At 37.0% G+C, this 27949-nt stretch overlaps 2 protein-coding genes across 7 annotated transcripts in view; one reads left to right on the top strand and one right to left on the bottom strand.

The window, feature by feature from the left end:
• Positions 1 to 27949, bottom strand: part of RALGPS2 (Ral GEF with PH domain and SH3 binding motif 2) — a 122991-nt gene that overhangs the window by 27563 nt on the left and 67479 nt on the right. The window lies entirely within an intron of this gene.
• On the top strand, positions 1191 to 18623 carry ANGPTL1 (angiopoietin like 1). 3 transcript variants are annotated; one of them, XM_054712173.1, is made up of 5 exons: positions 1191 to 1498; positions 6137 to 6982; positions 14905 to 15098; positions 16357 to 16582; positions 18030 to 18623. In XM_054712173.1, exons 2-5 carry the CDS (start codon positions 6163 to 6165, stop codon positions 18215 to 18217), a joined length of 1428 nt encoding a protein of 475 aa, XP_054568148.1. In that variant the 5' UTR covers positions 1191 to 1498; positions 6137 to 6162; the 3' UTR covers positions 18218 to 18623. The 3 variants fall into 3 exon arrangements, with proteins under 3 accessions (XP_054568148.1, XP_028007888.2, XP_054568149.1); XM_028152087.2 differs by having other exon boundaries at positions 16357 to 16627; XM_054712174.1 differs by having other exon boundaries at positions 1457 to 1498; positions 6140 to 6982; positions 16357 to 16627.

The raw sequence follows: 27949 nt of genomic DNA, 5'->3' as shown, positions 1-27949 counted from the left end.
AAAGATAAAGTACAAGCTACATCAACATGGAGGGGAAAGCACATGGTATATAGAGAATGGAAGCCCAAAGGTATTATCTAGCAGCAGCAATCAGCAACTATATACTCCAGTGAGAGTGTGGCATAATGCTTCAGAGTTATAGAGTTTAATCCCCCAGTCTACCACTTAGTGCTGAAGTACTAAGCCAAATCAATTAAGATGCTTAAATTTGTGTTTCCCCAGCTATTGAGTTACTGAATCACATTTCCTGATTTAATGAAATTTGTTAGCATAGTTATAGTACTCAACAACTAGTAATCCTCTCTCCAGCACCCTAATTTCATAGCAGAAGAACTGGGCCAGAGCTAGGTAAAAGTGGCTTGTCCAAGTTTACAGTGTGTGCGTGCATATGTGTATGTGTGCATGCGTGTGTGTGTGTGTGTGTGTGTGTGAGAGAGAGAGAGAGAGAGAGAGAGAGAGAGAACCCTTGCCTCTCAGGTCAGAGTTATGTTTGCATTTATATCCTATCAACCATAAGAATAACCTTATTCAGACAAGAGGTGCCATGTTGTAGAACAGAAGGAAGTGACATGTAGCATCAGAGTTTAGGTTTAAAAATGTTAAATTTCTGAAATAATTTTATACATAGATTTCCACTTATTTTTGGTAATGATAAACATATTACAACAACATTAGGTTTCTAATAACGTTTAAAATCTTCTAAAATGGCAACTCAGTGAAATGTTTAAAACTTCTAGGCTATAAAGACCATTACATTCTTTAGGTGGCTGCCTCCTGACCCAGTGCAACTTGTTCTTTGTAACAAAAGACAAACTCATCAGCCTGCAGCTACTTCTAAGTGAAGTTGAGTACTGTGTTTTTTCAGTATTTAACTTAAAAGATCTCTGGCCAGCAGACTACAATGTTTGTTTTATAATTGCCCGCTGAACTAGGATAGTTTGTTTCCAGATGGTGCCCTTCCTTCAACCTGCACAGTCTCTCCTTGTTCCCAGCTATTCATCTCCCGCTGATCCCACTCCCCACACCCCTATTTTAAGGCCACAGAGAGGAAATCCTAGGGAGGAGACTCCCCCACACCCCCAGTCTCCAGCAATTTTTTGGTGACGTAAGATGTGGGCTGAACTTGAGTCTACTGAGAAAGAGGGAATCACTATTCAAGGGCACTGTATATACAATCTGGGTCAGCTGCAGCTGGTTACAGCGTTTCTCCATGTGGCAGACAGAGCAAAGCCACAACGCTTTCTCTGCTGGATTAAAGACAGCCCACAGACCAGAACTTCCACTCCACTACTTAAAATTACATAGGTGGCTTGTCAAATTCAATTGATTAGTGTGGTAAGAAGAAAAAGAAGTTCCTTATTACAGCCTGGATTCAACGGCCCAAAACAAAGATGCAGTTGCCATTCAAGTCACAGACGAACAAACTCCTACACTGATTTTTAAAAGCAAGAATAAGAGCGGCAAGTTTCTGGCTTTGCTTTATCAACAGATGCAAAAGGTATTTTAATGCTTTTATTTTTACTTAAAAATTCTAATATATGTCAAAATGCGTAATTATTTTACATCTGTCATAGAAATTTCAAAATCTCTTATTGAACAAAGAATTTTGGAATACACTAAAATTTATTTAATCTGGAAAAGGTTTTGTTTTTCAACTTTATGTAAAACCTGGTCATTACGTACTTTATGATGATTAATGTGTTATTTTTCAACTTAATAATATTTAGTGACATGCTTTTAGATTAATGCATATAAGCGGGGTTTCAGAAAACAAGTGCTATAGTGACACTAGATAGAAACGTTAACTTAAAGATTTATGTATAAGGTTTATATTTATAGCATAATGATTAAAAATAAAGGAATACAAACTTAAAAGTTATAAACATTAGTCTTCACATATCTACAGGGTGTGAAGATTTATATGCTGTTAGATATCTTAAACTACAGCTAAAAAACACAGAAGATATAAAATTAACCGAAAGGCTTTGCAACAAACCTCAAATATGGTATAACTAAATGTCAGCAAAAATCCTTGTAATGATTTAAGACAGGTCTATGATATTTGTTAAAAAACTCAAAATTTTAAATATTTTCCCAGGTTTACATGTAACAGTAATTTAACTTGGGTAACAGAAATAAAAACTGTTATAATTGAATTAATTAAAAAAGCAAAGTTATTGATACATAAACCCCCCTAAAACCTTACAGATTAGGATTGGGGAGAAAAAGAAAATGTGATAAAAGTATTATGTAAGTCAGTATTAACAACAGAAAAACCCCAAAGATACAGTTACTTAAATACATGATTAAAATATAGAAAACATATGAATTTTATATAGAAATAATTTTGGTAACCATAAGCAAGAGTGTTCTTTCAATATTTCATCTGGGGGCTTTAACTGTATTGTGAGAATTATTAATGCCTGGTTACTATTTAGTAAGCTTTAACACCAAAAATACTTGTTGGTTATGATTTGGGGATCCTCTGTCCTTTTAAACATTCAAAATACTAATTTTAAGTATCTTTAATAAGCAAATAACAATAAAGCTAAGATTTCTCCAACTTTCATGTCCTTTCCTTAAATATTGTTAACTCTAAACACTGGGAAGATCTCTGTGAAATGTGTTTCACAAGAGATTCTGATAAAATTTCCAAGCAATACTTGATTTGAAATACTTGCCATCTTTTCATCGTTTGCTATGAAAAGTGCAGGACCTCATTAAATCTCAATTCTTACTGAAGCCTGAGGGTAGCATTTAATCTAAAACCCAAAGCACACAGACAGCTAGTCTCTTCCTAGAACACAAATACACAATCTGGAAATTCTTCATCTAAGGTATCTTCAATGCTTCCTAAATTCAAGTTCGCTGCCTCATGCTGTTTTCAGGGCATGACACAGGCAGTGAGGTGCCTCTATATGTTTACCAGCTGAAAGGAAGTCAATCCTATTATTTCTTCTCTCTACTAGCTGACAATGTAGCAACTATGAAGAGGAAAAAAGTACCAATAAAGTTAACACAAAGCATGGAAGACTTTTCCCCCAAAAAACAACCAAGCAAAGACAGATTTAAACTTAAGTATACTGTAACTAATTTATAACATTCTCTTGGGATCTAGGAAAATTTTTACCATACACAGAAAGGTTTTATGAGGTAACACAGATTTATGGATCTTTCACTTTTAAAACTGAACATATGTGGGAAAATATTAAATAAGAGAATGTTTCAGAAAATGTAACAGTAACTGTATTTTTAAAACCAGTTCTTTACCCATGACGTAGCTCAGTCTACTACTTAAAAATTTGGCTCCTTACTCTGTTTTAGATGACAACAAAGTCAGTACACTTTTGTAAGGATAAGGGAGTTGTATTTATTTTTAAAAATTTTAATTGCCTCCTTTAAATACAAATTTAGGTCAGATTCTCTTATGTTAGACAGTGACTTTGGTTATGATTTAACTGTACAGGGGCCCATACATAGCCAAGGCAGACAGAATACATCTAAAGGAAGCTATTGCTATTTTAATTTAGATTCGTATTTTCACATCTTTGTTCTTCTGTGAAAAACTGATGTAAAGTCACAACAGTCTTGGATTATATGCTTAGTTGTTCTATAAAAATCTGTGTCTAGTAGGAACTCAAGCTTTTCAAATAGAATACTGTTCATAAAATTCTACTTGTTTTGAAGTTTCACACTACTTTCTAAATTTTCCATTTTGGTAGCTTATTTCATAGATTATTAAAATGATTTTATGATCTAAGAAATGAGAGGACCTGAGCACTAGGTGAGTAACTGTAGGAGAAACCTGAGGGCTTCTATTTTACTGCCCTCAGTTTGTTTTATTTATTTTTGCCCTCAGTTTTTAAATTAAACCACATCTGAATTTCATAAGTCCGTAAATATAACGAGAAATCTTGTATTGGTTTTGGTGTGGGTAACTCTAGGTAGTAAAGTCCTTTTAAAAATAAAATAGAAGACTCTTAAACTTTAAAATGTCAGAAGGCAAAGTATGAAAACAAAAAACTGAAAGTATTCATGGACGTATGCTTTTGGTGAGCAGTCAGCAACAGAAGGCCTTTAATATACATATGAAATATTATTATGCTCACCCTTACTATCTAAACTGTTTTGTAAAAGGACAGTAATCCCCCACACTCCATCTGTTCTTTATTTTCATTACCCTTCTCCCCCTATTTGGTGAAAAGAGACACAAAGTTATGACTCCTCTGTTGTTATGAATGACCAGGATAAAAACCACAGGTCTAGAGAAGTCACAAGAAGATCTGAATCCCACTTGAGTGTTTTAGCTTCTCCACGACTTTATTCCTTTGCAAAATGGTGTAATGCAAATAGTTAACATGTGCCAAGCAAATATAAATATAGGGGATTGTTGTAATGCTGCTGATAGAAAAAGGAAAGAACGTGTTGCCATGTGATGTAGTGGTTAATGAAAAATATGGACCTTGGAGTTTCTGCCTGGGTTCAAACTGTGGCTCCATTTCTTAGGAGCTGTGTGACTCTGGGTGAAGCACGTAACTCTGGCTGCCAGTTTCTTCATCTGAAAATGAAGATCATAATAATCTACCTCTGAGGATTGTAATGAGAAGCAAATGATTTAATCCATGTGAAGGGCTTTAAACCATGCCTGGCATTTAGCAGGCATGCAAGTGAGTAGGATGGCGTTGTAATTATCGCTAGCGGGCATAAACAACTTGGGCCCCAGCTTCTCCAATAAGTGACACCTGGTGGAAAACAAGTAGAAAAGCTCTGTTTTAGTGTATCCACTGCCATCCTTCAAAAAGATCAGATAGGAGTGCAGTTTACAGGAGAAGGTGGGCTACACACAGTAGGTGCTGATGAACCTGATGGAGGGACACGTTCTCTCTGCTGCTCCTCTTTAGGGAGGTAGCTACCGAGAAAGGGAGAGGAACTAAACTGGTTCTAATGAAAGTTTCCACAGAAACTATAGCATAGAGGACAAGTATTTCTCATCTGCCACAGCAAAAACGACACATCCCAAGCAAGCACACGTCTAGTGTGTGTGCCACTGCCATAAACACTCACTGAAGAGCCAGGGAACCTGAATTCTTGACCTGGCTCCAACATCACCTGCTTGTGTGGCCCAGGCCTTCACCATGCACTCGGGCCCAAAGAGGTTCTTGATTGAGGTGGTCTCGGAGGCACTTCCCAACTTTAACAACCACACTCAATTACAGGTAGTTCCTTTCCTTGGTAATGGTCATAGAAAGGTAACATTTTACTAAAATACAGTTCAGCAGAATGAACCTGCTGCAGGGGTCCTCAAACTTTTTAAACAGGGGACCAGTTCACTGTCCCTCAGACCAGGGCTGGACTATAGTTTAAAAAAAACTATGAACAAATTCCTATGCACAATGCACGTATCTTATTTTGAAGTAAAAAAACAAAGCGGCAAAAACACCCGCATGTGGCCCGCGGGCCGTAGTTTGAGGACGCCTGGCTTAGAGCATATATAACATTATGGTTGAGAAACATGATTACCCACAATAATGACTGTACACATACTATTATTCTTAAACTTGTCCCCGATCCCAAAAGGACATGCTATAAAACAACAACAACAACAACAAAACACCGATGCTAAAACTTTCCCATTTTAGATTTACCTAAAAATGTTTCTTGAATTTGGTAGTTTATAAAGGTATTCATCCAGAGGGCTAATTTGATTGAAAGTGCACAGGATAAATAGAAAACACCGACTAGTAGTCACCCAGTAACTTTAACACTAGTTAGGGAACAGTTTTAATTAATGCCTTACAGACACTGTGTGCTGTTTTAAGAGTTTCCAGGTAGTGAGCGAGCTTTTGAAAAGCCAGAAAAGTCTCTGCGTAGGTGCCTCTGCCCACAGTGGGCATGCACTGAGCTGGGAACAGAAAGCAGGAAGGTGGCACTTGGAAAGGTAGTCTCTGAAACCTAATTTTTAAACAAATGCAAAGGTGCTGTGATACTGAACTTGAGAAATTAATAACTTTAATTCTGGTCCAATTTGTTAACAGATATTCAGTCTTCCCCTTAGATACTTTTTTACATCACTGACTTTAAAAGTAGATTACTATTCATTGCTCTTACTTCTTCCCTTCATTGGTTTGTTTTTTAGAAGACGTTACACAAGCTCATTTCAAAATGAAGGCTTTTATCTGGACCCTAATTGTGCTCCTCTTCCTATTAATGGGCACTGAACACTGTAGAGGAGAATTCAAAATAAAAAAAATAACCCAGAGGCGATATCCTCGTGCCACAGACAGTAAAGAGGAGGTAAAGAAATGTGCGTACACGTTCCTGGTACCTGAACAGAAAATAACAGGGCCGATTTGTGTCAATACCAAAGGGCAAGACGCAAGCACCATTAAAGACATGATCACCAGGATGGACCTGGAGAACCTGAAGGACGTGCTGTCCAAGCAGAAGCGGGAGATAGATGTCCTGCAGCTGGTGGTGGATGTGGATGGAAACATTGTGAATGAAGTCAAGCTGCTGAGAAAAGAGAGCCGGAACATGAACTCTCGAGTTACCCAACTCTACATGCAGCTATTACACGAGATTATCCGGAAGAGGGATAACTCACTTGAACTTTCCCAGTTGGAAAATAAAATCCTCAACATCACCACAGAAATGTTGAGGATGGCAACAAGGTACAGGGAGCTAGAGGTGAAATATGCTTCCTTGACTGACCTTGTCAATAATCAGTCTGTGATGATCACTCTGTTGGAAGAACAGTGCTTGAGGATCTTTTCCCGACAAGAACCCCATGTGTCTCCTCCTCTCGTCCAGGTAGTGCCACGACACATTCCTAGCAGTCATCAGTACACTCCTGGGCTACTGGCAGGTAATGAGATACAGAGGGATCCAGGTGATCCCAGAGATTTAATGCCACCACCTGATCTGCCGACTTCTCCCACCAAAAGCCCTTTCAAGATACCACCAGTAACTTTCATCAATGAAGGTGAGTTACCACTTACTGTTAAAAATGGAAGTACGGGGTTAATATGTTTTACAGTTGAGGAAACAATCCTCATTTTGGTGAAGTAATTATACATAATATTAAAATTTCTATTTTTGTTTTCTACTAAGAATTGAAAAATAGATCTCTCAGCTCTAAGACTATAAATAAGTATAAATAAGTTTTCACTAGCAAAAAAAACCCCTAAACTCAAAACCTAGAATTCATCCTAAGATCTCTACCTCCCTTCCTTAATTTTATTCTTTCCTTCACTCAGTATCAGTCACTGATCTAGGTGCGAAAATAAACCATTCATCTTTGTTTCAGTTTAGTAAGCTCATTGCTAATTCATTTGTATTCAGAGTCAGAACTCTAGTTTTGATCCAAACTATTTATGGGAGTCTAGAGGATAGGAACTTCCTCAATTACTAGCTGTGTGGCCTTGGGTGGAGAATTGCTCCATACCTCAGTTTCTTCATCTTTAAAATGGAGATAACAGTGCCTGGAACTCAGATGTTATAATAGCCTGTCAACTAGCCTCCATAACTCCGTTTTATCTCTTCATGAAAATATATTCTACGTGCCAAGAAAATCCATCTTCTTTAACCACCACTTTGATCACATCACACTTCTGCTTATATGTTCCCCGACTGCAAACTGAAAAAGTCCAATTTATTTAGCCGGGTAAGACTAATATCCTCAAAAGATCCATCCTACTTCTTTAGCTTTCCTTCTATTGATTTCCTTTACAAAAACCACCCGCTTCAATAAAATGGATCAAGTCATTGTCTTCTAACTATTCAAATCATAAGGCCCAGACTAAAAGAAGGAAAATAAAATAAAATAAAAGTAGCTACTCCTCCTTGAAGCCCCTGTTGACTCCCATAGGCTTGAAGTGATTGCCTCCCTCCATGAATGTCTCTTCTCTCTGTAAAACATTTCTCATATTAGCTCTTGAATTATCAGTTATCTTTATATATACACACAGGACCTATACACATATAAAAAGTTGCCTTCCTACTATAAGCTCCTTCTTGATAGATGGGTATTGTGTCTCATTTGCAGATGCCATTGTGTCTCATTTGCAGATGCTAAATAGATGCTGACTGACTTAATATTACATTTTTATACAGCTTCTTCAAGTTGTGTCATTTCAAAAACCTTCAAGAAAGTACTTTATGCATTCTATATACTGGATTCATTCAGTAACAATAGGCTAGAGAACCATTAAATTGTGTAAATGCTGATCATTATTAATATCTCCACCACCTTTGTTTTCCAAAGGAAAGATATGTAAAAAATGATCCACTGGTGTAGAAAGAAAAAAATATTTATTTTGTATATTCTTTTAAAAATGTATATATTTTTGTAAGCTTTTAATGTACACAAAATCAGTATAGTAGTTTGTACATATGATTTATGAATAAACATAATTGAAGCGTGTGGATTTTAATAAGCTGGTGGGTGTACAGTTATGTACACATGGAGACAACCGTCATGGAGTATTTTCTGTGGGTGCTGAATGTTAAGTGGATGGTATCACCAATTCTAGAAGAAATGAATACTCACATATTCATATGCTGACACACTAAACAATACTTATCTGAAATGAGATATCAGTTCTAGGCTTTATTATACATTGAGCTGCAGTACAAGAAAAATCTAATATTACAGAATTACATTCCATGCTAGGAATTCAGCATATCAAAAGTCCCATTAAACAAGACTTTTGCTTTAATGAAACAATGGTATATATATCCCTACTAAACCAATACTTAATGTAAAGGTTAACTTTACAGGCATAACTTTTTCTGTTATTATTTGTTGTTATAAGCAAACTTTAAGTTTTTAGTTATTTTATTCTATAAATGCTGGTCTCTGAAATCCAAGGACATATTAATTACACTATAAGAATGTTCAATAGTACACTAATGAATATATAAGAAAGTGCGCAAATTGAGAAAATGTGTTTTCTTTGTTATTGACCTTGGGTAAGTCACTTTGCCTGTCTCTGTTTTCTCATTTGTACAATGAGCATTGGTTGGACTGGATGATTCTAACACCCTTTCTAGTTCTAATATTCTGTGATTCTTATCAACTATAACTTATTACAAGAAACAATAAACTAGTTCTTTTCTTTTCTTAATAATGTGCTAAACTCTCATAATATCCTATGACTGGAACATATGTCTAAGCTGTTTGGGTACTTGCACAAAGAATGCAAAGATGGGGGGCTATTGTACTTACATATGCTTCGAACACCAAGAAGCTCAGATTACTGGTCTCTACATGTAGGTTGTACATTATCATTCTAAAGTCTTTAAATACATCATTTTTATGTATTCTTTAAAATGTGTCTTAGCCAGTCACAAAAGTCAAATACGTATAATTTCATTTTTTTGAGGTAACTACAAGAGTCAAATTCATGAGGACAAAAGGAAGAATGGGGGTTGCCAGGAGCTGGGGTGAGGGAGGGAATGGGGAGTTGTAGAATGAGGTACAGAATTTTCAGTTTTGCAAGCTAAAGAGAGTCTGGAGATTGGTTGCACAATAATGAGAATGTACTAATGCCACTGAACTGCACACTTACAAATGGTTAAGTTGGTAAATGTCATGTTATCTATATCTTACCATCATTTTTTTAAAAAGGTGTTTTAATGACAGTTTTATATTTTCTTTTAAAATGGTCTTTAAAAAATGACAAACTTATTATGAACTTACAGCCAGTAATGGCATGATTTTGTTAGTTCAACATAAATTATCTCCAGGAACACTACCTTCCCTCTACCGTAAAAACACAATGTTTGGGAATGACTACCCACTGGCAAATTGGCATCAATAAAACTCTTAGCAGTCAATGTTATTCGGTGGCTGCACTTTAGGTCAGTCTTTTATAGAAGAAAACATCACTCTTTCACAAATGGTAAGTTCATTCCTTACAGGTAAAGGGAGTTGAGAGCTTCTCTACAGTGTGGTAGAGCATAGACCTAAATGTCAGGAACCTTGGATTCGGGCAAGGCTTTTCTGAGACCTGGCTGCCTCTTTTGTAAAAGATATTGTTGTGATGATTAAATGCGGTGAATCGTGAAAAAAATGAATTGTGTGTGGTCTGACCATCACTGATGATTAACTTTTGTGTGTGCACTTCTCTGTATTTGCTTTGCCTTGACATGTAAAGGGACATAAAAGAGAACTTAAACTTGAAAAAAATCATTAGAAACTAAAAATATGCTTTTAAGTGCATAATAAGATAATTTTCAATGATTTAAAATGTTTCCTATTTATAAATTTTAAAGATGCAATTGGTTTTAGTGGAATACTTATATTAACAGTTAAAACAAACAAACAAAAAAAACTAAAGAAGACTGGTGAATAAGCAAAGGACCCATTAGAATATAATTCTATTAACTAGTTATGAAAAACAATAGGTAAGTTCTTTAATAATTTCAAAAATAAAAGCTCAGGTTGGTAACTGCATTTTGAATTTAAAGATTAATAAAGTAATTCATATTATTACAAAAAAGAATCTCTTACCACTTTAGAAAGTATCTGCCTCAAACTTCCCATTCCAGAAATGCTGTCAAATACACGTACCTTATACTTAACTCAAAATGACAAACCCAATTAGAGAGTTTACCTTTCAAAAGATTTTACTTGCTGACCAATTATCTGAAAGCTCTAAATTGGTGGGTGTTGGGTTTTTTTGTCCTGCTTCTCCTATCACAAAGAGAACAATATTTGGACAAAGTAAGAAAATAAATGAGAAATTTAAAAATAAAAAGGGCAGGATTCTCCTTTTAACTTAGGTAATTAGTTTGTAGAAAAAGGGCAGGTATGTTAAAGATGACTCCTAGCACAAGTGTTATTCAAAGTATGACATCTTTTTTTTTAAAATCTTTACCTGAGGATACGTTTCCACTCATTTTAGAGGGAGAGGAAGGGAGAGGAAACATCAATCAGCTGCTTCCGGTACACACCCAGTCCGGAGATGGAACCCGAGACCTTCCACTGTACGGGATGATGCACCAACCCACTGAGCCACCCAGCCAGGGCTGAAATCTTTTATTTAATTCACTGCTTTGTTTAAAATATGGGTTCTTTATGAGATATGCCCACTGGAAAATTACAGGTCAATATTTTTCTTTCTATGAATCAAATCTATTAATTGGAATTTGTTAGCCCTGTACAAACTTTAATCATCAAAAAAACTGAGCAAGAAAGAGACTGGTCCTTCAAATTCCATGCACAGAATTCCAGTTTCTTGACTAGAGAAGAATCAAGGTGTGTGTCATGGAAGACGAAGAATATCACAAGACAAGAAACGGGTTAATAAAATTCCTATTTTAAAGCAAAGGTACTTCTATACCCATTGAATCACTATGAACAAATTCCTAAATCATATGTCAATTAATTTCTGATAATATTCAAATGAACAAGTTATATTTGATCTCTCAAAAAGAAAGCTGGTCCTTTTCTACTAGTCATTTAAGAATTCCCATTAAGCAATGTTTTTTACAGTACAGAGAAAGTAAAACATGTATTATAAGAATGATTTATTCTAGAGCAGAAAGCAAATGAGATATGTAAGTAATAATGAGAAAATATTTCTGCCAAGATTAACAGTACACATTGGCTAAGACAGATTAATGGTTTATTTAAAAAATAAATATAAACAAATACTAAATTCTTATATTTACTATCTTTACTGACGAGAAAAAAAGGTAACAATAAGCACTACTTTTATTAATTTTATCCACATGTACTGAAGAAGAATTTCAACTTAATTTTCCTGAGCCTTTATATCAACTAAGTCTAACAGGCATCCACCTTGTAAATATGAAGCCCAATAAAAAAATGTGGGTTGAAAATTAAAGTTGAAGATCATTTTAAATTTGCATAAATCGAACCCAGAATTCTTTCATTTGTTTAAATATCCAAGGGCATATTAAGTAGCAGAAAGAAAAAGGTATTTTATAAATATTCTGTCAACATTCAAAACCTTGGTGTTTCTAAATATTTTATAGCATTGCCCTAGCTGCTTTGGCTCAGTGAACAGAGCATTGGCCTGTGGACTGAAGGGTCCTAGGTTCAATTCCGGTCAAGGGTATGTACTTCGGTTGCAGGCTTGATCCCCTGCCCTGGTGGGGGCGTATGCAGGAAGCAACCAACGGATATGTCTCTCTCTCACATCAATGTTTCTCTCTCTATCTCTCCCCCTCCCTTCCACTTCTCTGAAAATCAATGGAAAAATGTCCTTGGGTGAGGATTAACAACAAAAAATAATAATAAAATAAATATTTTACAGCATTTTAAATAAACTCATGAAAGTCTAAGTCATGAATATATACTTAAATATAAACTGCCCAAGTTATACTCCAATGCGTGCAGAATAAATATTTACAAAGATTATATTTATGAACTAAACAATACAAAGGTGACAGAGAATAAGCGAATTTCTGAAATGAGAGGTATGTGTATTGCAAAATCACTTCATGCATACATTAATTACAACACTAATAGGTTTTAAAACAAGATATCCTGACTACTCTGAAAGTGACAACTTAGAAAACTCTGGCTAACTTTGGAAATATCCACGATGACTACTTTTAAACCGAGGAAAGCAGTTTCAGCTCCAGTGTCTACCTCACGAGTTCTCAGTGGCACCCTCATTCACACTAAGGCATGCTGAACTCGGAACTCCTCTGTAACACGTATCCCGCCTCTGCCTCCGCCTCAGCACATGACTCATGTGTGGCCTTGATCAGACTTGCTACCTCCGCCAGCCTAACTACTAACCCATCTTTGAAACTCAGCTCCGATATAGGTGGACTGATCTATTCCCTAAAAATCTGGGTGAGCTATTTCTTAGCCAGTGTTCCCATGTGCACAACCTGGATGTATAACTCCATCAAAGCATTTGTCATGCTGTAGCGAAATTCTCTCTTTACTTGCCACTTCCCCACTTTCCCACTTTACTCTATGGCTGCTTCTTTACCGCTTGAGCCTAAAACAGTTTCTAGCCTATAGCAGAAGCAGCAAAGACATTTCTGGAAAAATGCAGAACTGAGGAAACCACTGTGGCTTTTTTTCATTTAGTTCAACAAATATTTGAGTGCCTAAGTGGGTTTAAACTGCTGATATACAACCAAAAGATACAGTTCTTGCCCATGGGAAGTTCCATGAATATATAAATGAACATATTACCATGCATTACACAAAATAATGTAAGAATGGACTTGGAAATCATACTTCACTTTTCCTTCCATTTCATTCCCACATATGAAATTTAAATTCTCTAAAGTTTATACTGTCTGAAATACAACTTCTCTACCTTTCTCTGACTTGACTACAATGCATGTTTCTGTAATGTGAAGCAGCTCATATGTGACTAGCAAAAGAGAATAATATCAGTAAAACAAAGGGGTCATTTTGGTTCATATGGGATTTTCCCAAGCACTTCATCAGTTTTATGCCACAAGTTAACTGCAACTGATTACAAAGTATGCTAACAGCTAACACTGGCTGCTATTTTCAGTGCATGATTTTGCAGAACATGGGTTTTTCAGAAATACAGTATTTTGCTACAGTAGAAATGAATGTGTGTTTATCTTTGAACAGCCACATTAAATCTATAAACGAAATAAGCATATATTCATTAAATTATTAAATACTTGTATTATTAAATAAGCTATGACTATGTGTCAAGATTAAAAAGGAAAAAGGGAGAGAACTAACAGTTACTGATAATGACTACTTTAAGTGTTGCATCAAAAGGCTCTGAATAGCCCTGGCCAGTTTTTCTCAGTGGCTAGATCCAAATATGTGGATATCACAAGTTCACGAGTCAGACATTCAACAAATGATTTTACAAAATACTTTGTCATCTGAGAAGACATGAAGAACTTATTAGTGAGTTAAAAAATGAGACAGTCCATAAAACTCTAAAATGTAACAGCAGGTCAGAGCATGGTCTCTGGGATTAGAAAGAAATAGTTTTAAGTCCAGGGTTTACTACCTTATTCGATATGGGACCTCAGTCTATAGTTAACTGTCTCATCTATAGAACATCTGTAAACTATCACAGGGTCATTGTGTAGATTCAATTTAAAAATTACTATTAGTCATAAAATTGATACAACTCTTTAGAAGGGCACACTGCCAACATTCCTGAAATGTATTCTCATGGACTATTTGTTGCATGGGGGGGAAAGTTAGAAGACTTTACAAGTTTGGGAAACTATGGTTTACTTCAGGGCTTTTCAGTCTTTAAGATGTGAATGTACAGTCTGAGTTTCCAAAATGCTAACAGAACATTCAGCAATTCTAAAACTCATCATGGCATGATGTTGTTAGTATTTCAAAGAACTAGTGTATTCCACTGAAATCAAATTTTAAAAACGGTAAATTGGGTACTATGGAGAACTGTAAAAGTTTCACACTCTCCTGATCCAGATCAATCCCACAAAGTTTTTATAAGAAAATATGAAAAAATGAAACCTAAGAAGATACTGTGTAGTGTCATTTCTAACCGCAAAAATCAGATAAAACCTCAATGCCCAATGTCAGTGGAATAAATAACATGTCAACATCGTAAGTGCTAGAATGCAGACTATGGAAATGCTTGTTAAAATAAAAAGACAGAATCCAACTTTCTATATGTGTTATGATGATAACAGTATAAAAATGTGTGTATATGTACAAAGGCTTGCAAGAACAGTGGAAAATGACACAAGTTAATGTTCCGGACAGTGGGGCTGTGCTAATCCTTTTATTTAGCCTTTAACTTTTATAGTATTGTGTACACAATAGACAAAAAGTGGTTTCTGTAAAGAAAGATACAAAGGTAAGGCTCCTGATTAAAAACTATTTTAATATGGCTGTTTTCTTATTAAGTTTCCAGCCAATCAATAATATTTCAATTACAGGACCATTCAAAGATTGCCAGCATGCAAAAGAGGCTGGCTACTCAGTCAGTGGAATTTATATGATTAAACCTGAAAACAGCAATGGACCAATGCAGTTATGGTGTGAGAACAGTTTGGACCCTGGGGGTTGGACTGTTATTCAGAAGAGGGCAGATGGCTCTGTCAACTTCTTCAGAAACTGGGACAATTATAAGGTAAGTCAGTGAATCAGACAAGAGAACAGTAGCCATTCTATAAATTAGACACACAGGTAAAAAAATAACTATCCATGTTTTTCGTTAGTGACGTTTGTCAAAAAATATGGTTCTCATCTCTAGTTTTAAAGTAAAAATTAAAATATGAAAAGGAAACTGAAGATGCATTTTAAAATGACCCCTTTCCATCTGGATGACTCATACATGTAAGTAGTTCTTAGCAAAGACTTCTCCTAATTCCATTTTCTAAGGCAATAACTGCTTGTTTACAACCACATCTATACCCATCAAATATATTTAAACAATAATTTAAAATATAGGACTTAAAAAAATTACCCCTTTTCTAGGACTAATTACCTCTGATAACCATGCTAATGTTTTGTTTTGTTTTTAATGAGTGGTATATATTTTCCGTTTAAGGATGGCAGATGGTAGAAACTATATTTTCTAGATGGTTAATAATTCAGTCAAAACTGTGAAATAACATGATTATTCACTCTTAGGTGATATTTTACTGGCAGCTAAACATGAGACATTAATATATCCATGTCCGAAGTGTAAATTTCTAAACAAGTACTAACTAGAAAAAAGGAATTCTGCGGCACAACCTCCTTGAAAATACGTTTAGTGTTAAGAAAAGGTTTACTGAACTTACATTCTGCTGCACACACGCAATGGCAAGTGCTTACTGAAATGGGACAGTTATTTTTTCAAACATTAATCTACAATTTTCCAAAGGGAGAACTTTGAAGATTACTATTTTATCTTCTTATATTTACTAATTTTACTTACAATTGAGCTAAAGAAGATAATTTGTCCTAAGAGATACTATCACTTTTATAGAATGATCATAATGCTAGATATCCTTTTTGTTTGACTATGGTGGGGACAGTATATACTTTTAGGAAAAAATGAACTCTTTGTATAATGAGAGCTATCAGGAACCCTGTTCAAGAATCTGGGTAGTTCATTAATGTTTCTAGCAGCTATGAGTCACTTTTATTCTCTTTTGCCTTTGTCTTATTTGTAGGGTTTAAAACTAGTTGTGCAAATAAATACTACTGACAAGTTAAGAGAAAGCAAAACAAAACTAAGTGACTATGTGGGGGCTCATAAAGATCGGGTGACCTACTAAAATGGAATTTCACATTACCACTTAAATGGCCAATATCATTATGCTCAAATGTTGAAAACTTATCTTTTAAAACATGTACTATCTCTAGTTATTTATGTACTCATGATTTTTTTTAATTTACAGAAAGGGTTTGGAAACATTGACGGAGAATACTGGCTTGGATTGGAAAATATTTATATGCTTAGCAACCAAGATAATTACAAGTTGCTGATTGAATTAGAAGACTGGAGTGATAAAAAAGTCTATGCAGAATACAGCAGCTTTCGCCTGGAACCTGAAAGTGAATTCTACAGACTGCGCCTGGGGACTTACCAGGGAAATGCAGGGGACTCTATGATGTGGCACAATGGTAAACAATTCACCACACTGGACAGAGATAAAGATATGTATGCAGGTGGGTAGGAAAAAAGCTGATGTGCATTCTTTGTAGAATCACCACTTTCTGTGCATGAAATAGAACCTGTTAGTAAAGTGTATACCACTAAAAATCTTTCTAGAAAGGTCAGTGGAATTTTGGATTCAGTCAAAAGGAATATAATCTGGAAAGGAATAGCTTTAGGATCTCTTCTACAACTGTAAGGCAGTGATTTTCAACTTTTTTAATCTCATGGCACACATAAATGAATTACTAGAATTCTATGGCACACCAAAAAATATATACCTTTTGCTGATCCGACAAAAAATAGGGATAATTTTGATTCATTCACACGGGATAGTTATTGTTGTATTGGCTGTTGTCATTTTGTTATTTGACAATCTAAGGGAAAAGAGGTCAGTGCCCCTGACTAAAGAATCAGGTACTACGTTTTTTAAAAATTCTTGTAGTAACCGGTTGAAAATCGCTGCTGTAAGGCAATCTCAATGCATGACCTCTGTGAAGAAGGTTCTGTTGGTCTAAGTTGGAGGGATGGGAAATGGAAAACAAAACAAAAAGGCATTCATCTTGAAATAAAACTGCCAACTGCCTAAAATTCATAACAGACACTAACTGGACACCTCCCATGTGCCAGCTGGTGCTGAGGACACAGCAGTGAATGAAGTTCCTGCCCTTTGGAGCTTGCTCTAGAGGGAGACAAATGCCTTGTCAGATGGTGACAAGTCCTCTAAGAAAAAGGAAACTCAGTAAGGGAACAGAAAGGGATGGGCATAATATTCTTCTTAGAATCAATTAGGCCACCCACATAAGATAACTTTTAATTTAATTTTCATATACTTTTTGCCTCCTTAACCCAGGTTTGGGGGGAGATATCACCCCCCAAAATTGATCTGTATTTCTGTTCAGCTGTATCCTGGCAAACAGCCTTTTTTCACATAGGCAAGAGAGGAAAAAAGGATGAGTGAAATAACTGTAACATATGCCTTTTTTATAGAAACCCATTTAATTGACAGTCATGATGTTTTATATTATTTTTGAGAATTTAATTTCCCCCAAACTTTACTCTCTTTAGCAACTTCCTATCTTCCCTTCCAATCTCTCTCTTACATGCAAACAATACTTGCATTTTATTTACGCTGCTACTTGCAAAATTAAATCACTTAAAAAACAACAACAACAACATCAACAAAACAAATCCTAAGCAAGCAAAGGGCAAGATAACAAAGTTCCAGTGATCTTTCATGTACTTAGTATTTAACAGTAACAGAGTAAATGAAGAAACAAAATTATGAAGATAAAGGCTAACAGAAGTCAGTAAGGAAAACGTACTGTTCCACAGATAAGAGTTAGGTTTTGGGTGGTGTGCAGAGTACCACACTTAGAAGAAACTTACTCTGATAACTCTATTTTTCCCTCAAAGGAAACTGTGCACACTTTCATAAAGGAGGCTGGTGGTACAACGCCTGTGCACATTCTAACCTGAACGGAGTGTGGTACCGAGGAGGCCACTACAGAAGCAAGTACCAAGATGGAATCTTTTGGGCCGAATACCGAGGCGGGTCATACTCCTTGAGAGCAGTTCAGATGATGATCAAGCCTATTGACTAAAGGGAGACCGTCTACAACTTAAACAGAACTCTGCATTTTTCAGTCCCTGAAAACGTAAATTTTACATGGATATTACTTTGCACAATCCATTTCTACAGACATAATTTTTTGAACAAATTTTACCGTACCTATAAAAGAGAATTTATGAATATGGTTTCATTTTCCCTCAATATACAGGAGAATATTATTAGCTGCCATAATCTTAGTTACTTTAAAAATTACAATGACTAAATATGGGCAAAGCTTGTTTTTTACAATGTAAATATTTGCCACAAAGTAAAACAAACCTCAGCTTTACTTTAAATCAAAATTGAATACATGTTCGACACCTTTACCAATTTATTTTAAAACTTTATGAGATTTTTCTTACTTCCTATGAAAAATTATTTTTAAAGATTTCAGTCAAGTCATACATTTTATTTATAAAAAATAGACAGGAAATTAGAGAAAACTCTAGTTTTGCCAATAAAAATATGTTTTGCATTAAATAAAAGTTATTTCAAATGGAATCTGTGCCTTTCACATGAAATAATTAAATCTAAATTCATAACAATATTATTTTATGCCAATTTCCCAAAAGAATTAAGTGACCCACAGTATTAAAATATATTATTTTTAAAACAAAAAAATAAATGTAGACAGTATTTAAATGGTCAATTTACAAAAACAGAAATATACAAATACATTTTTTGTATTATCTTCATATGATTTGCTGGACAAAATCACCTGAAGTGCACTTTATGTTGTTATATTAGTAAGATATTAATATTATACAAATGCAGACTATTTAATAAGCCAATGGTCTAACGGAGATCTAAATTATAACTCTAAGCTTATTTATAAACTAGAGGCCCAGTACACGAAATTCGTGTACGGAGGGGGGTTGTCCCTCAGCCCAGCCTGTACCCTCTCCAATATGGGACCCCTCAAGGGATGTCCGACTGCCCGTTTAGGCCCGATCCCGGTGGGCAGTCGGATCCCTAAACGGGCAGTCGGACATCCCTCTCACAATCCAGGACTGCTGGCTCCCAACTGCTTGCCTGCCTGCCTTCCTGATTGCCCCTAACCGCTTCTGCCTGCCAGCCTGACCACACCCTAACCACTCTGCTGCCAGCCTGTTTGCCCCCAACTTCCCTCCTCTGCCGGCCTGGTCACCCCTAACTGCCCTCTCCTGCAGAGTTGATCACCTCCAACTGCCCTCCCTTGCAGGCCTGGTCCTTCTCAACTGCCCTCCCTTGCAGGCCTGGTCCTTCTCAACTGCCCTCCCTTGCAGGCCTGGTCCTTCTCAACTGCCCTCCCTTGCAGGCCGGGTGCCTCCCAACTGCCCTCTCCTGCTGGCCATCTTGTGGTGGCCATCTTATGTCCACATGGGGGCAGGATCTTTGACCACATGGGGACAGCTATATTGTGTGTCGCAGTGATGATCAATCTGCATATTACTCTTTTATTAGATAGGATAGAGGCCTGGTACAGGGGTGGGGGCCAGCTGGTTTGCCCTGAAGGGTGTCCCGGATCAGGTGGGGGTTCCCTTGGGGCGTGGGGCGGCCTGAGCGAGGGGCCTGTGGTGGTTTGCAGGCCGGCCACGCCCCCTGGCAACCCAAGCAGAGGCCCTGGTATCTGGAATTTATTTTCCTTCTACAATTGAAACTTTGTAGCCTGGAGCGGAGCCAAGCCTGGGGCTCCCTCCGAGGCCGGCAGCCATTTCTGTTGGGGTTATAATTGAAACTTTGTTGCCTTAAGCAGGTGGGCCCCGCCAGGGTGTGTGGAAAGCTTTGCTTCCCCTGTTGCCGGCGGCAACCCTGGCCTGCTCTCTCAAGCTCCATTCTGCCGCCATTTGTTTGAATTTGTTTACCTTCTATAATTGAAACTTTGTAGCTTGAGTGGAGGCTTAGGCCTGGCAAGGGCAGGCAGAAAGCTTGGCTTCCTCTGTTACCTAGGAAACCTTGCTCTCTGTGGCTGTAGCCATCTTGGTTTGGGTTAATTTGCATGCTCGCTCTGATTGGGTGGTGGGCGTGGCTTGTGGGTGTGTCGGAGGTATGGTCAATTTGCATATTTGTCTATTATTATGTAGGACTAGAGGCCCGGTGCACGAAATTCGTCCATGGGTAGGGTCCATAGGCCTTGCCGGCAATCAGGACCGATCTGCGGGGCGACTGGCAGGGTGACTGGGGGGCCCCTGCTGGCATCTGCCTTGGCTGGTCTGGCGCTGCCCGCTTGCCAACCCCACCCCCCGCTGCCGTCGGTGTTGAGCATCTGCCCCCTGGTGGTCAGGGGGCGTCATAGCGACCAGCCGTTTGGTCAATTTGCACATTAGGCTTTTATTATATAGGAGAATACTTTCCCTTTCTAACTTACTGATCCTTACTATTTGGAAAAATCATGCTATTCAATTCAGAAAGCTTGGACAGCTTTGCAACATTACTGCATACTTACCGGTAAGACTAAAACAACTGTAAGAACTTTAGGTATTCCCCCAATACGGAGATTCTGAGATTCAACTGCTTCAGAGCAGAATCCATAGGGGTTTGGCTAGTTCAAACGTTAATTCCATTTTATAATGTGTATGTCTTTAACTCATCTTTGCAACAACTTTATTACCAACCTTCTGAAACAACTTCCTTCCAGAAACATGTCCATTGCTTAGAGCTGACCTTCCCTTAATTCATTTGTGAACTACTAGTAAAATTTTAGAGAAATCTCATCAGACTTCTGCTCAAACAAAAAGAAAATCTAATCGGAACTGAAGACTATGATTTATTTGAACAACTCAAGTCCACTAAAACATGACCAATGTTTTTCCTCTGGCACATCTCAAAATAAAACTTCTGGAGAGAAGGTAAGAGAACACTAAAACCTTATTGTGTTTTATTCTTTATTTTACCTATTCCTCTTAGAATGGTTTTCAAGGCCCTCCTCACCATCCCCAGAACTCCCCCCATCCCTGAAAAATCTGCTATAAAATTTCTGGGAGGAATTAGATATCTAATTGTTATATCAAATCTTAGTTAAATAAAACTTTACGAGGGCATTTCATTTATTGACACAACTATAGCATATCATGTGAACATCCAAAACTCAATCAAAGACAAGTCTTGTAGAATTTTCACAGAAGGGGAATATTAGTAACACCAGAATGATGTGAAAGTCAACAAACAAAACTGTGCTGAATGTTAAACTTCCTTGGCTGCTGGGCCTTCTACTCTCCTTCAGAGAGCTGATACAGCTCTGTTCCGGAGTATCTGGAGAGCTTCAGGATAACTTATGCAAGTGAACTCCTTGAGAGGAGGGAATAAGAAGCATATTATGTAATGATTGAGGATAGGTTCTAAAGCCCAAACTGCATGCATTTGTGGCCCAACTCTACCATCTACCAGCTGTGCTACCCTGGGCAATTTATATATCTTGCCTGTTTTCTTTTCTATAAAATGGGGATAATAACAGTACTTTGCCTAGCTCACATGATTAGTGTGAAAATCAAATAAGGTAGGTAATACATGTGTGGCAAAACATTTAGAATAATGCCTGACACAGTATGGACTCAGTGGACGGTAGCTATCAGGTTACCACTCATCTACGTACTTTCTGTAATACTTATTATGGTGCCTTGTATAGAGTAAGTGATCAATAAATGTGTTTATAAAATAAATAATATCCAAGTTTTCAGACATAAAATTACACTGGCCTATGATCTTCATTATAACCTAATAGAGCTATGTCAGCTATTATGGCAGATAGGAAAGAGACTGGACCATAAAAACATAAGAATAAAAATTAAGGCAAGAATAGCCATAGTAGGAATTTCAGCCTAATGGGGATCTTTTGTTGTTGTTTTTTTAATTCTCATCCAAGGATATGTTTTTCATTGACTCTAGAGAGAGAAGAAGGGAGAGGAATAAAGAGAGAAACATCGATTGGTTGCCTTCTGTAAGCACAATGACGGGGATTGAACCTGCAACCCAGGTAACGTGCCTTTGATTGGGAATCGAACTCATGAACCTTCCATCCACGGGTTGATGCTCTAACCACTGAGATATGCCGGCGAGGGCTTAATGAGAATCTTATGAGAAAGTCGACAGGTTGCCTATGTGGTAGGAAAGGCCCAGTAGCTAGCTACTGTGCAGGTTACCTGGAATAAAACCGTGGTTGCCTTACCTTCATTAAGATTGACTATAACTTTGGAACTGGCTTACCGAAAGACTCAGGTCAGTTATTCTTAATAAATGAAATGGAGCTTATCCTAAGATTTAGACTCTGCCATTCTCGGTGGGAGGCCATCAATGCCTAGGAAACTTGGCATCTCTGAAGTCTACTTTTAAAACTTGAGATTTTGGATAATGCCAATATAAGACACCACCTTGAAATTTAGTTGATATCTATAAATAAACATATCCTTAGGCTTCAAGCCTGGTGGAGTATAAAGACCAAATTTTCGGTCTAATGGTCACTGGAGAGTTATCATGTGAGAATGCTAATTCTTCTACATTATTGTTCTTAGGTCTCCTCCTGGTAATAATACAAAAAGCCTGTAAAAACTTCTACAATCAGTAAAATGTTTTAAATTACGTGTAAATGTAATGTAATACTATTTTTATATACTTAATAGTAAGTTAAAGATTATTACACCCTAACAAGTTTTTAGTCTTTTATTTTAGGGTCTATGAAAGATAACCAAGTAAGAAAGGATTGATTCCACTTACAATGCCATAATCCCACCCCCTACCTCCAAAAAAGCCATCTAAAAATAAGCTCACTTTTCAATTTTATCAGTGGGGTTAACAGTTATTATGTTGTAGTTCTATAGATAATTATAAGAAAGATTAAAGAATGAACTAAGTTTCAATCTACATACAGACTCCCAAAATATTGATATAATTTCATAGTTTTTTTGAACTATAAATGAATTACTTAAAATGCATATCTTTATAAGTCAATTAACCTCCCTTGACTAAGTTTCTCCACTTGCAAAATATGATTATCACTTACCTTATAAAGTGTTAATAATTAATTTATGTAAGTACACAGCACATCAGGCATATAGTATTAAGTACTGAATAAATGTTAATTATTAAGATTTTTATTATTTCCCGGTTGATGTGTCTCAGTGGTTGAGAATCAATCTATGAATCAGGAGGTCACGGTTCGATTCCCAGTAAAGGGCACATGCCGGGGTTGTGGGCTCAATTCCCAGACGGGGGTGTGTAGGAGGCAGCCGATCAATGGTTATCTCTCAGTATTGATGTTTCTATCTCTCTCTCCTTCTCCCTTACTCTGTGAAATCAATAAAGATATCTTAAAGAAAAAGATTTTTATTATTAATCTCCAATTTTTTGCTTAAAAAATTACAAATTATTGAAACATCAACAGTTGGAAGTACCAGTGGCAAAGCTGCTGGAACTTGGGAATTACATTATATTTATGACTGAGATGCAGTACTGTATAGTTGCTATGCATTATTTTTTTTAAAGAGATAGGCTCTTAAAGAAAAACGATGAACACGGGAAAGAAATTAATGCAACCCTATCCCCAGCCTTTTTATATCATAAGCTAATGAGTGATCTAAAATAAACTTCAGAAACTACGTATACCATTAAAGAATGTTAGAGGAATTTTAAATATATAAAAAGAATAAGGATAAAAAAGGATATAAATGAGGTAATGGAAAATGGGGATGTAATTCTGGCCAAAGAAAAAGCTAGGCTAGCTGCCATTTGGTTAGAGCTCATTCTCAGGATTCAAAAGAAAATGCCTGAACACGCTTGACTGCTGTTCTAGAATACAATATATAATCTACTGAGGAGAATAAGGTAAAGCAATCCATGGTGTACATTACCTACAAACCAAACCAAAGAAAGAAAAATGGAATAACACTCTTTAAATATTGAATGCCAGTGACATTTTTTAACCATTAGGCATTTCTGAGATCAGTTCAGAGCCTTTTATATATTTAACCAAGTACGATTCTACCATAGGGGAAGGAAAAAAAACACACCTCAATATCCATAGAGCTGCAGAAAGCTTTGGACTTTGTTGAAATTATCTGAATAAAAATATGAATGTGCCCTAACCGGTTTGGCTCAGTGGATAGAGCGTCGGCCTGCGGATTCAAGGGTCCCAGGTTCGAATTCCAGTCAAGGGCATGTACCTTGGTTGCGGGCACATCCCCAGGAGGGGGTGTGCAGGAGGCAGCTGATCAATGTTTCTCTCTCATCAATGTTTCTAATTCTCTATCCTTTTCCCTTCCTCTCTGTAAAAAATCAATGAAATATATTTTTAAAAAAATGAATGCAAAGCTATTATTTTTGAAAATATTTGTGCATCGGTTAATAGAAGTTTCTAAAACTAATGTAAAACTAAAGAATCGTATTTTACTAAGAGATCAAGATAGGAAGAAACTACTGAAAAATAAAAGGATCAGATAAAACCTGAAGATCCTTCTAAGTTTAGGCATGCTTTAAACATTCCATTGTCTAAGATGAGGATACCTCAAACAAGGCCTGGCAATTACATGCATGTACCACTTCCATGAAACAGGAGACAGAAGATTCACAAGGCTATAACAGCAACCTCAGCCATGGTTTTAAAGAGCTGTGATGTTCCATAAAGGCAGGAATAAAACCCATTTTATTCACTGCTATGCATCTAGCACCAAGCCTACTGCTAAGCGAATACTGGTTAGCCAGCTGATGCACCAAAAGAAAATTGGGGTGGGTAGGAGTTAATGTATACAAAAATGCCACACAAATAAAATTATAGGACCAATGGGAAGAACCAGAAAAGAATCATTTAATTAATTAATACAACCAACAAATATTACTAAGTGCCTATTTTTGTTCTAGATGCCAAGGACAAAGCCTTGAACCAAGACAAAGAAGGGCTTACAGCCCTGCCGGTTTGGCTCAGTGGATAGAGCACTGGCCTTCGGACTGAAGAGTCCCGGGTTTGATTCCGGTCAAGAGCATGTACCTCGGTTGCAGGCTCCTCCCTGGCCCAGGCCTGTGCAGGAGGAAACCAATAGATGTGTTTCACATCGTATTTCTCTCTGTCTTTCCCTCTCTCTAAAAATCAATGGAAAAATATCCTCGTGTGAGGATTAAAAAAAAAACAACAAGCCGAAACCGGTTTGGCTCAGTGGATAGAGCGTCGGCCTGCGGACTCAAGGGTCCCAGGTTTGATTCCGGTCAAGGGCATGTACCTTGGTTGTGGGCACATCCCCAGTGGGGGGTGTGCAGGAGGCGGCTGATCGATGTTTCTCTCTCATCGATGTTTCTAACTCTCTATCCTTCTCTCTTCCTCTCTGTAAAAAAATCAATAAAATGTATTTAAAAAAAAAAAAAAGACAAAAAAGAAGGGCTTATATATGGCTGAGGGGGATAGAGATTAATGCAAACATCATGATGAAAATAAAATGGTGCTTTTCAGAGAACAGGAGATGGAGAGGGCACTGTATTACAGAGGGATATTTTAAAAACAGCTTTTCTTTTCTCAAAAAAATAAAGGGGAGAGCTTTTGTGAAAACCTAACATATTAAATAAGAAATTAAGTGCGTGTGGGAGGGGGAGTTCTCCCTACAAGAGCAAGGAGTCATACCTGGATACACCAAAACAAGGTATTTGTGTTCCACAGAAGGGCAGTAGCTTAACAAAAACTAGGCTTCTACTGAATAGAAAGCAATATATAGAACTGCAACAATTTACTTATTGCCAGTTTTAGAAATACAGGGTGGGGCAAAAGTAGGTTTATAGTTGTGAGTACGTGAAACTCAAATTTTATTCTTGTATTATTATTTATTACTACAGGCCTGGTGCATGAAATTCATGCACGGGAGGGTACGGGGAGGAGGGGGGTGTCCTGTCCCTCAGCCCAGCCTGCACCCTCTCCAATCTGGGACCCCTCGGGGGGACACTAGGACATCCCTCTCACAATCTGGGACTGCTGGCTCCTAACCACTTGCCTGCCTGCCTGCCTGATTGTCCCTAACCACTCTACCTGCCAGCCTGATAGCTCCCTAACGGCTTCCCTGCTGGCCTGATGTCTAAATGCTCCCTTGCTTGCATGATTGTCCCCAACTGCCCTCCCCTGCCGGTCCAATTGCCTCCAAGTGCCCTCCCCTGCGGGGCAGAGGGGACTGGGGGACTGAGGCTGGATGAGGTGGGATTGAGGGGACTGGGGGACTCCGGCTGAATGAGGCAGGGCTGCGGGGAATGGGCACTACCATCATGTGGCTGTGGGCACTGCCATCCCTCGTGGCAGTCAATTAGCATATTCCCTCTTTATTAGATAGGATTGTATGATTTTCCATACAAACAACTGTAAACCAACTTTTGACCCACTTTGTATGCTTTCTTTCCCAGAAAACATAAGCCAGTTGAGCTACTGCATCTTCCCAAAATTACGTAAAATAGAAATGAGGCTAGAAAATGCACATGAAAGAATATCAAGTTTCATACAACTAAATTATTTTTGCACAATGTTCTGCTTTTCTTCCTCTCCAGCAAAGCAAAACTTCCTATGCCAAATTCTTCCATAAGCCCCTTAAGATTGTTCTTCAATGACAAGAACAAATGAGTGCTGTTAATGATTTTCAGATTGTAAGCAATAATTCTCATATAAAACAATTTTTTCCTTGAGATTTGCCAAACTATTCCTCTCCAAAAAAATTGTATCCTTGCTCTCAGAATTATTTACTGTATTGTCTGTCCAGGCTAATTTTTACTTTGAATGAGAACCAACAGAAGAGACAACTTTTCAAGGGATGATGAATTGAAAGCCAGAAAAACATATTCTACTTCGTAGAATTAAATCCACATTGAATTATAGATAAATCTGGCAGTATCAAAGTAAAGAGTTTGTCAGCATATAAAACTCCACCTCCTTTTTTAAGTTTCACAAAGAATGGTCAGTTTTGATCATAATTTTTAGGGGCAAACACCATCAGTTTGGATCCCATCTCTCATGTTAAGAAACATGCCATGAGTCTTTACCTTTTCTCTAGGCACTACAGATTGCTCTGGTTGATACATGTTTGCAAATAAACCTTTGCAGACATAAGGGATAAAGGGTAGCATTATGTAAATTCAGTATGCTTGAAGAGGGCAGTGAAACAGAAACTACCCATTTCCATAATGAATGTTATCTTTCAAATGTCTTCAGAGCAAATTCTGTCCTATCAACTATAAGCATCTTGTCAATGTTGACATTTTTGGCAATTGTTTCTTATGAGGGGTAAAGGATTCTAAAATCAAGACAAGTTAAATTAAAAAATCATGACCCTAATTCATTTTAAATTAGAACAAAGTAAATATTACCAGGATATAAACTATTGTTAAATCTTCATTCTTCAGAACACTTTGGTACTAAAAGATCAGGAATAAGAAAAGAACGAGCTGTCTATGATGCAAATAAATCAAGTAGTCACAGCTGTATAAGTTGAAAATGCTTCACATTTCCTTAAGAAAAACATGTGTGTTCTGATAGATGGAATACATTTAATTTCAAGATTTGCTATAAAATAAAACAAAAACATCACTATATTAAAAAGATTTTCATGCTGGAAATAAGCTAAACTGAGTCAAAATAATTTATCTGAGAAATGTTTCATTTTCCTTTCACAAGTCTACCAAATATTTATGCCAAATGTTGCACAATCACATCACAGCCTCAGGTGCTTCACAAACTAGTAAAGGGTTGAATAATATATGAAGACTTCCAATATATAAGATTATATAGATATTA

This window comes from Eptesicus fuscus, chromosome 22 (assembly GCF_027574615.1).
Source record: "Eptesicus fuscus isolate TK198812 chromosome 22, DD_ASM_mEF_20220401, whole genome shotgun sequence".
NCBI lineage: Eukaryota > Metazoa > Chordata > Mammalia > Chiroptera > Vespertilionidae > Eptesicus > Eptesicus fuscus.
This window is presented reverse-complemented; position numbering and strand designations above follow the sequence as displayed.